Here is a 10967-nt window from a genome sequence, read left to right as displayed (position 1 = left end):
TTTTTTTTTTTTTTTTTGGCAGAGAAGCCTCATTAGAAGAAATGCAGCAAACTGTACGGATATTCAGTGGAAGATGACACACCACCATTGATGACAGCCCATCTGTGACAGCTCCTCACTCGTGAAGACGTAAGCTCCCATGGTGCTGTTTGAAAGGGGGTCTTATTTAAATAATACAATACCTAGCACAAACTTCTGTAAAATCCCTGTACCTAAGGTACAACTCCATTCCACTGACTGGCGGAACAGTTTTTAACACAGCAAAGATGTTTCATGCCAAGGTTATATAGGACTCGGGTAGAACCTGCTTATTCCAAAATCAAACCCAAACCATCCTGAAAGCACGTTTCAGATACACACTGCGCATCTCGAGAAGACAGATTTACTCAAGTGTTGCGTAGCGCTGCACGTGTGCTGGTATTAATTAAGATGTTCAGCCGCTAACCTCAAGCTGATGCCACAAAATACAAAGCGCCGCTAGTTACCCAGGCTGAGCAGCGGCTCAACCACCATGGTAACACAGAGCCGATGCCAAAGCAAATAAATGATGACACGCAATTCTCCAGCGGCAGGGAAAGGCGGATGCAGGTTTATGTATCAGGGCACTTTCAATATTCTTAATAATACTTAATATTCCGAGAACTTCCACAAGCCAGGCCAAAGGAGGTGTATTAGATTGCTTTGAGAACAGTAGGCATGGAAGAAGGGCCTGATGCTGATCTGCAAGGAAGGTTTCCTCTTGGCCTAGTGACATTTCCTACGATATAATCAAGGGCCAGAAGAGTTGTTGCTTCACAACAGGCAGCAGCAAACGTAGTATATGAATTCCAAAGTCAGTCGCTATTCTTGTACTTTCTCTTCTTTCAGTCTCTCAGATACCAGAAGACACCAAGAGGAGTGGCTTCCCCCCCCACATTGCGAGATCTAGAGTGTCTCCTCTCTGCTTGGCCCAGAAGCATCAGTGGCAGATGAAGGGTGGACTGGAGGGGAGGGCGTGTAGGGAAGCGAAAAGGAAGGGAGAGACCAGAAATAGGGAAGAGGGAGGAGTCAAACCGAGAAGAGAAGGATTAGAGAATAGGGAAGTGGCAGCAATGAGGAAAGCAAACGGAGAAACACCCACCGGAGAGAAGACGCTGCTGCTCTTCCACGCTCGGTGCCGCGTAAGAGGAAGTTTAGCAAATGCTCTGAGGAAATAGAGGATCTTTGACCAATAAAAAAGGCAGACCATTACCAAAACTTTCCAGAAAGAGTTATTTATTCCCTCTTTTACTACAAAACCCATGTGTTTCATAGATTGTGGTTAAACCATTTTTGCAAGCACGAGATACTTCATTTATTATTGGGTCTTGCAGATTACTTTCTATAGCTATATCTGATAGAGAAAGCTCCTTCTGCTGCCTGGTGTTTATATGCTAAATGCAGTGCTTTATCTACTAATTGCCAGCCATAGCTTTTAAAGAGCATTCAGAATTTTAAAGGATGTGGCTAGCTTTGATTAAAAATTTAATGTTTTAAACAAAGCCACGCAATCTCATTTATTTCACAAATGCTTGAAAGCAGCAGCAAGTCACCAAGTGAAATTTCAGCTGCAGATCAGAACCATCTGGAGAGGAATTAGTTCTGCTTTAGTGTACTGTTAAGTTTGGCGATAAGCAGCAGTGGCTGAAGTTACCATGGTACTACATAAACCGCTCAACCTTGCAGTTATACAGATGACCCGAGTGGTTGAATGGTTGAAGAACAGACTACGATCTGACAAGACAAGCGGTCTTAATTAAAAAAGTAACTGAGCACCCCTCACAGGACAATAAAAGAACAATTCCTCCTACCCCCAAATGGGGATCACTTACAAGCCTGCAGATCTGCGAAGGAGCACGTGGAGGGTGGTTGTGGCAGCGTTCAACGTTGAAGTCTATGGATTTCAAGCCTCAGAGTAAAGGACATGTCACTGGAGAAACTGTCTCCAGAACCATTCCTTCACCTAACTTCAAGGCAGTCTGTGCAGTGCTGCCTGTCAGACACTGGATCACAAACACCACAGCTGTATCTCCCAGAGCCGGAATCACATGCACAGATCCTCAGTCTAGTCACTGGCCACATTCGTTTTACCTGTAGCTCTGCCCCCAACTTAAGTATGCTGTCACAAATGACCCCAACTCCTGCACGAGTGACACGCTGCACCAGAAACACAGAACTCCCTAGGCAGAATGTATCAATGCACAAGGTAGGGAGCTTTTGGAAACTGTATTTTCTTTCTGACAGTTATAGGCAAAAAGGTTAAAAAAAAATAAATCAGAACTTATGGCACCGGGATATGGACGGTCTCGTGTGGATCAATACACTGTAAGTAACGGAACCACCAATGGAAGGTGCCCATGAAAATAAAACAAGAGAAATCCAAATTACAGATGCCAGTGACAGCCACGGGGGCTCCGATTTTTTAAATTTTATTTAATCAAAGTTAAGACGTGGATAAACATAAATACAGCACAGATACTTCAGATCATTCTTCATATTTGTGTACAGACAGACTGATGGATGTAATCCCAATGAAACCTGCAGTCAATGAAGTGCATACAGCCTTCCCCCCACACACACAAAAACAAAAACCAATTTAAAAAAAAAAAACCACGCAGACAATCTCAGCACACACTCTCATTACAAATGATTCATACATAAATAGGTAGAGGGTGCAAACAAGCTAATATGCGAACATGTATAACCTCTCGTTAATGGGAAAAAAAAAACCAGAAGCAGCCATAATGATTAAAATACATTCAGTTACTGATAACTAGTTGTGCCATACAAGGCATTATCAAAAAAAAAGGAAATTGTGCTGCAGAGAAAAGCTATATACAACAAGAAAATAAACTGCAAAGTTAACGCATGCATGTTTTATCCTGGAAAAGCACAGCCCTCCAATATTTTCTCCACGTTTGTTATAAAAGCCCTCTGCACTCAACTAAAATTAGAATGATCTTAAAGGATAATACTTGTAAAGTTTACTTAAGTCTTCAGCCACAGAAAACTGCAATGAAAATAAATGTTCAGAGTCATTTTCAAAACAAAAAAAAACAAAAACAAAAAATCTATTCATCTGATGACATGCATGATTAAAAGGTCTAGGCAAGATACACTGCTCTACATTCCTGATGACTAAGGAAAAAAGCTCAAGTCAATTTAATCTGCAGATGGTCAGAGGATTTTGTATTCCAGCAGAAGCAGCAGTTCAGATCTTCTGGATCTTTTCCCCAACAACTACAGGATTCTCTTTTCTGATTTTCTCAGCAGCATCAGCTTTGTAATTGTAAGAGCAACTGTGTACATCTGAATAACGGTGCATACCACAGTAGACGTTTCCACACCGACACTCAAACCCTGTGGACAGAAATATTAGCTTAGGAATTTCAATATTCTTATTTATACTGGTTTGGTTTAAATCCTGAATGTGTTCACTCACTAGCATTAAATCTCAGTCACCAGTGTCAATCAGCCAAAGAGCCTCTGCTGCAGAAAGCATAAGAATCACAAATAATATATTTTTAAGTGATTACAGTAAGATTTGACTTGACCATTCCTTCCTACCACACTATCACAAGACACATTCCTAGAGACCTCCTGCTCTTTTCCTTTGTTTATGAATCTTCACCCCGCAGGACTCTAGTTTTCTTAGGCCCTTTCACTGAACCACTGCAAAGCTGGTTAGTGACAGCAGCAAACTATCATCCAATTCCTCAGCTAAGCAGACTTCCAAAGGGAAGTATCTGGAGTTATGAATTTCACTTAAAGACAGGAAGCTGAAAAACAAAATAATACATGAATGACTAAATCTAGTAAGAGCCAAGCAGAAAGCACCTGTGGCCAAGTGTTCCTTCAAATCAACATCAAGATGACCATGCCCCATTCCCCCTTAAAAGAATAAACTTTCAAAGGTGCAGAGGCTAAACAAGTCTCTCTAAGAAAAGTGAAATCAGAATTTCTTACCAGTAAGTCCAACCTTCTTCCTGCACATGAAACAACGATTCTTTTTCTGTTTTGGTTTATCAAGCGACTTGTCTGGTTCTTCAGGTGTAGGCTCTGCGTTCTCTGACACTGAAGCTAACATTAAGAAAGTTAATAAGAACAATGGAAAAAAATGTCAGTCTCTCTCCCCTCTTCCTCTAAGTCTTACAATAATTGAAAGCCCATGTTGTAAATTTTTGGTTTGGGGTTTCGTTTGGGGTTAGCCATTTTGCTGCAGCTTCTGTGTCCGAGGTGCGATGGACTCTCAGTAGCGGTACTGGAACTCCCTCCTTCTGGACCTTCAATCTAATTAGATAATTCACCAAATGCTCATACAAAGTTCACAGTACAAAAACACCATAAAGAAACAGACTAATTAAAAGTTCGGTTTAAGAGTAAGATTCAGTGCTGTCAGGTCTGGGAAGAGAATCCAACACCAAGAGTTTCCCCACCAGTGTTACTAGTCCAGTTCCTAAAGTCTGCTTCCAAGAAGCACTGCATTTATTAGGATCAGTTGAGTAAAACACTCCCTTTCAAATACTGAATCAACATTACAAATACTGAATCAACATTATTTTTGCTGAAGGCTGCAGTACGGAGGCCACACAAAATGCAGCATTTCAGAACAATCTCTACCACTGTGACGGTGCTGCTCTTGCATACCTGGAGAAAGCCTACACAGGGGCTACTCACTCCCTGGGGTGAGACACCGTCAGCTCAAGACACACAGACTTACAGGGAGGAGGGTACACTATCCTGAAATCCAGAAGGAAGCAGGTAAACATCTAATTTTAAAGACACTTTTGCTAGGACAGCTTTCAGCCTACTCTAATACTCTCTCACATTTGAAAGACAGGTTACAGGTTGTGTGGGAGAACATAAACAAGTAATGGTAGTATTTGCCTGACCCAGGTAAAAATAGAAATTGGCTGGTTTTCCTCAAGTATTTGCACATTCCTTACATTACAAAACAGAAATAGAAACCAAAAAACCCAACTTCATTTCAAGAAGGGCTAAAGGCCAATCTCTGCCTCCCAGCCATTGCTAGATCACAGCAGGACAAGTCTCCAGTGAGTCAGGTATACAGAAGCTAGGAGTATTTGCAGCAAAAAGGCAAAGAATGAAAGCAAGCTCCAGCTGGGAGGAGTGTCAATGGAAGCAGAGCTAGAACCAACCCTGTAAAGAAGGGAATACAACAGCAAGCTCAGACGTTTGTCAGGGAAAGAGCTGCAGGCATCTCTGTGCAGCTGGACTTTTGTTAGGCGGAAAATGTCAGATGGAGTTCCGTGCTAGTTCTACACCAGCCGACTGCTATGCTGCATGACAATTCTGGTGGGTTTTTTTTTTCCTCTGCTGCTATTCTGATGAGGGTTTTTTTTTCAAAGGAAAGGGCACTTTCCACTTTCGCAAGTGTATCAAAACACTGTAGTCTGCACCAAGCAACATCAACAGGTAGCAAAATGCCTGACCACCAGCAAAGACTTTGCTTGAGTGGACAATATATTCCAAAGGTTAATCTAGCAAAGATAGACTGTTATACATGGTTTATTAAATCAGTTTAAAATCACCATCTATGTTAGAAGCAGAGCTTTTCTTTGTCCTGAAGTTTATAATAATTGATAGTTTGCAGAAAAAAGATTCAATAGCTTTAAATGGCTGTTAAAGGGCACATTTCTGAGTGGGCAGATAATATTCAAAGCTTTGCAAGACAAGAATCAAAAGCAGTAACGATTAAGAGATGCGAGATGAGGATCAGAAGCAGTACGACTTAAATGAACTCTTGCAGTGCTACACAAAACAGACATTGCAGTGTTTATTAATTAAGAAAGCTTCGTGCCATGCGTTAGTGTTTAGCAGCTAAGTTCTCAAGTTTGCATTTCCTATTTGTAGCAAAATCCAGATACCTCAACAGAAGTTTGACTAACAGCCTCTTTAACTATTAGCCCAATTTAGGAAAAACTGGCACTGTTCCCTGCAAAACAGAGCTAAGATGCACATACTTACATTTTCTTTGTGTGTATGGCTCTCACATTAAAAAGGTTTAAAAATACTTAAAGGGCTGCTGCTCACTGTAGAGCCGAGTGGGAAGATTTTTCTACCGCTGCCACGAGTCACTTTGTATCCACTGTAGTAACCATAAATTCTAGATCTCAATTTGCTTTTGCATAGAAGCCAGAGATTTGACTCAAAATCCTCTATGATAATCATGAATACCCCAACCACTGAGCCACCTTTAGATGACAAAATGCCAGCGTTTAGTGCTCAGTCTATGAGCTAGCTGTGACCAACACAAGAGAAAAAAGCCAGGTAAAATGCAATACCACCCAGGTTGGAGCACACAGGACACATGTCGCAGTCACTCCCAGCTCCGGTACTTCTGTCTGGATTCCAGGATGCTGCTGCCTCCTCTGGTTGAAGCCATTCCCTCCCTTCCCCCAGCCCCCAGCCCTGCCTTTAGCTGGAGAACAGAAGCACTGGCAGCACCAGTTCAAACTGACAGCTAACCAAAAAAGAATAAAGCATGAACACACTCTCATTTTTCTGGAGCTGACAAGTTGGGCTGGCCGCTAGAAGTTCCCTGTTTTACAGAGCATGTTCTTTGCTGATCAACACAAGCGGAGCCTGGATTTCCTCCTAAAGGCAGCAGCTTTTGCGACCGCTTTGCTTGTGCCAACCCTGCTTGAACTTGTGTACTCCGACTTCCCATGAAAACAGCACCCGTGAGATAAAGTACACTCCAGTCCTTGCATCCCCAGAGGCACAACACGGAACTCCATGTATTTGCTGCAAGATCCCTGGCACCTCCTCTGTTCCCTCCTGTGGACATTTTACATGTATTGCCCCTCGATTACCAGGCAGGGCTTCTCAAAGAAAAAGGTTCCTCATTCCCACAGGAAGAATATTAACAGCCACCTTTACCTCTTAAGCGCATCTGACCAGATCGAGGAAGAATACCCACCTCTCCAGAGGTTCATCCTAAGCAGAGGATCCACACTTCCTAACATTTTAACCCTAAACTGAAGCAATCAGCCTAAAATATACCATTTCAGTGTTAGGAAGAGGCAGGTTAAATAAAAGCACGCTTACCTACAGAATTTAGTTTTAAATCTTTCTTGTGAATGTTTCCTCTCTCCCTGGAGCATTCATCCAGTAAATCAGGATATCCTACGTTATTTTCTACACTTGTGTCATAATCATACTCCACCTCTGAGCCTCTGGTACTGTCACAAAAGCCTGAAGGATCCATTAATTCCTTTCCAGTTCTGCCCACTGAGGTAGCCTTGATAAGCTCCACTGAAGTTGATGCCATTAGTTCAACAGCATTCAGTGTAGATCCACCTTATCTCCATGTAAAATTCTGTAGCGACTTAATTGTTTTAATACCAATTTTTTTTTTTTTAACGTAATCAGCAATGACTAAATTTTTAAACTGTTTTACCTCACACAGAAATCCTAGATGAGTGCAAAACCAGGTGACTTCCTCAAAAAGAACAGCCACATACCTTTCAGTTAGTTAATACAGCTAAATCCAGTTTGGAAATCTTGAGTTTCCAAAACACTAGCCACGCCATATTACAGGACCGATTGCGTTTTGCAATGCTAATATATGGATCTCTCCAATTTAGCAATGAGTTCGAAAATCAGAGCAGCTGTTTTGGTTCTCCAAAGTTTTCAGCCTCTGAGAGGCTAAAACTGACCTGTTAATATGATTTATACTTTTAGCCCTACGTTCTCGAGTTGTCAGAGCTCCATACATGTGTGGTGGAGTGCTCCTGCCTTCCATGACAAGTTTCATTTACCTTTAAAAATCTCCCTGCAATATAAAGCATGAATCCTAACCTGGATGGTTTCAAACTCATTGATCCTAGAGATGCGAAGTGCCTCTTTACCCACTTGCAGGCTTGCTGTGAGGCAGCCCCGTTAGTCCCCTGGCTAACAAATACAGAATCCTGACTAGCTAATCCTAACAGGGCTGTAGTGTTGAGCGAAGGTACAACAGTCCATGAGGCAATCTGAAATGAGTTGGAGAGATGCTCAGAAGAGAAGAAAGCTACTAGAAAAGCTGGATTGTACCTTAATGAGTTTCACTTTAGGTCATCTTTAACATATGTTCAAGATACTTAAGAACATTAAAAAAAGTTCTACTGGCCCCCATCTAGCATCTTGACTTTTTGCAGTGTTCCATACCTACAAGCATTATCACACAATCACTAAATGTAAAATCTAGATTTATTAACATACTCTATAGTTTTCCTCTCTTTATTCTGCAATGCATGAACCCAATGAAGACAAACAAATCTGAACTGCTCTTTGGGATTTTTATCCCTTTGTAGTTTTAGCTTGTCTGCAAACAGCAAGGACTGTGTGCACACAGCTCAAGTCCCATCTAGCTGTCTGCTTTAAAAAAAAACCCTAACAGTAATCCAAGAAAGCCTAACTATTCACCCACTCTTTCATTCATTGTTATTGTAGCCTAGTAAATTATGTTAAATGGTGAGTTAAGGGGCCCTCAGCTACATAAAACTACAATAGACTAACTTATACAAGTATCATAAAACAATCTGCTCCAGAACAGACGTTCCAAAGCAGCAAGATTTTTATCAGAATAAATACTGAACAAATGATCAAAGCAGACATAATTTCTTTTTTCTTCCCCTACATCAACAGAAGTAGCATTATAAGCTCTTCAGTCTGGGACCAGCTCCCACAGTTCTGAGACTTTTTTCTTTTATAAATGCTACAAAGCCAGACAATACTAAATAACTCTGATTCACACATTTCTATTACATTCTTGTCAGCAGCCAAAAATTCAAATTCTGAATGATGCAGGGAAAAAGAGGCAAACCAAAAAACTTTAGGGCGCACAATTGTGACAACAACTCAATGAAATCCACTTAGCATCCACTGTAAGCTGCTTTCTTTACAAACTTACACTTTCAAAGCAAAATACTTTAAAACTGGAAACACTATATTTCCTGTGATTTTCAGTTAAGGGATAGCACAGAAACAACTCTTCAGAAAATGAGGCTGACCCTGCCACAGCGAGTTATAAATAGGGATTGTAATTTAGAACTGCAATTACATGGCAGTGGTGTTCTTAGTTTAGAAATCACTATGGTACAAAGAAAAGGACACAGCTGAGTACTCTAAACACCTGATATAGGTTGAACCTTGAAATACTTACTGTCAAATGCGAATACACCCCCTTGAAATCTTACCTTCTCATAGGGAGAATTAGCTTTAGAGGTAAAGAATTGGAAGGAGCATAAATTTATCCAAACGGGTAAGAAGAGAGGCATTCCTCTGAAAATTTGCTGGGAAAAGTCTTTTCACAGGCTCAAGTAACCTCACAGTAGAAGCATCAAAGATCATTTTAAAATAAAGCGCTCTCGCCACCTCCCAGTGAAAAGATAGTAGACACTGCAAACCTAGAGTTTCAACTTACAGCTAAGCCAAGCAAGTAAGAGACACATGTAAACAGAGAGACTAATTCAGGCACTGGATGGAAAATGAAGAATCATGAGACTGACAAGAAGGGGGGGGTGGGAGAAGACAGGGCAGTAAGAAGATCATCTTACAGAAGTTGCCTTTATATTCTCTGATATATGCCACATCCGTATCAGCGTAAACCTGCAGTGCAATATTCACGTGCTCGACTGAGGTGTTCTACTTCTGAGGTTCCCAGAAAGGGATGTACCTGCGTGGGAGCTGGGTTACAGCTGACATGCAGCACATCCCAGGTTCCCCATACTGCAGAACAGGCTGTATCCGCATTACTCAGAGGTATATCAACTAAAAACCTAGTATGCAAACCCACCTCTGTCGTGCAAATATATAGAAATTAAGAAGCATAAAGCTTTTCAGCACTTGCTCTTCTCTCAAGCTGGGTAAGGCCGGACAATCACTGAGCAGTACTAAGAGCACACCTTACGCGCATTGTCAAAACTGAGGCAACAAGAGATCTCAGCTCCAGAAAACAAAGAAGCAGGTATCAGAACATGCATCTAGAATATACCTTTTTAAAAGTAAACATGTTTCTAATAATTGACATCTCAAAGGCTAGTACAAAGTGGCATTAGCATTAAAACCTTTTCTTTGAGTTCTACAGCTACTGTTTGTGTGATGAGGAGGCGGCCTTACTCAGTGCAGTAGCTGAATAATGACTCTTCCATTCCACCCTACAAAAAGGGAGGTCTCCGGCTTAGAAAAGTATCTGAAAAGCAGAACTTTGGTACCAGAGGTACAATGAAAGAACTTCTGTTTAGCATCTTTAAGCGGAATTACATGTTGTATCTGTGGAAAACCCAAACTCGTATGTTTAGACTCGTCTACAGAAACGTAACTCTACCCACTAAAGCCTTAGCTGTGTCAGCAGAAGTAAAGGCAGACTACTTACTGACTTACCTTTAAATACCTTTAATGTCTACGGATTAGTATACAAAACTTGCTCAGACTTCTATCTGGCATTTTTGCACTTTCCTAAGAAATACTATCAAAAACTCTTTAGTTTTAAGCTCTGCAAGCCTGCACATAAGAAGAAAAAGATTCAAAGAGAAAAAAAAAAACCCTTTACATCGTACCAGCAATAAAGATTTCATGCCAATATAGTTAAAATCACACACTCAGCCATTTTCCTTCAAGAAACCAGAGTTTGTGGTTTGGTAATTTTATATTTGATACAGTGAATTTCAGTGGGTCAAAATATTACACCACTGCAGTCCATTGGTGAAAGGTTCTTTTATAGGTGTTTCGTGTTTATAGAAGATACTAACACTGTTCCTATAATAGCTATGTCATAACACCTTCTATCAGAAATCTGCTCACAAACCTCAGCGATATTTGCTGCAAATGACTACTCTGAGAAGTAACAGATACTCAAAACTCTACTTACATGTAACAGCTGTGGCATAAAGACAGAACAGTAGATTGATTTATGATGTGCATTTCCAACCTCAATTAACACC

The 10967-nt window shown here is 40.9% G+C and overlaps 1 protein-coding gene across 6 annotated transcripts in view; it reads right to left on the bottom strand.

The window, feature by feature from the left end:
- Positions 1-2431: 2431 nt before the first annotated feature.
- ZFAND6 (zinc finger AN1-type containing 6) overlaps positions 2432-10967 on the bottom strand; it is a 38317-nt gene continuing 29781 nt past the window's right edge. For all 6 annotated transcript variants that reach the window (XM_054213414.1, XM_054213416.1, XM_054213413.1 and 3 more), the window contains 2 exons: positions 3985-4098; positions 2432-3378 (listed from right to left, as the gene is read on the bottom strand). In XM_054213414.1, the coding sequence (XP_054069389.1) occupies positions 3230-3378; positions 3985-4098 (263 nt within the window). In that variant the 3' untranslated portion in view covers positions 2432-3229. The remainder of the gene's footprint in view (positions 3379-3984; positions 4099-10967) is intronic.

The sequence above is a fragment of the Rissa tridactyla genome, chromosome 9 (assembly GCF_028500815.1).
Source record: "Rissa tridactyla isolate bRisTri1 chromosome 9, bRisTri1.patW.cur.20221130, whole genome shotgun sequence".
NCBI classification, from domain to species: Eukaryota; Metazoa; Chordata; class Aves; order Charadriiformes; family Laridae; genus Rissa; species Rissa tridactyla.
The sequence above is the reverse complement of the archived record's forward strand: the minus strand, read 5'-3'. Positions and strand labels throughout refer to the sequence as shown.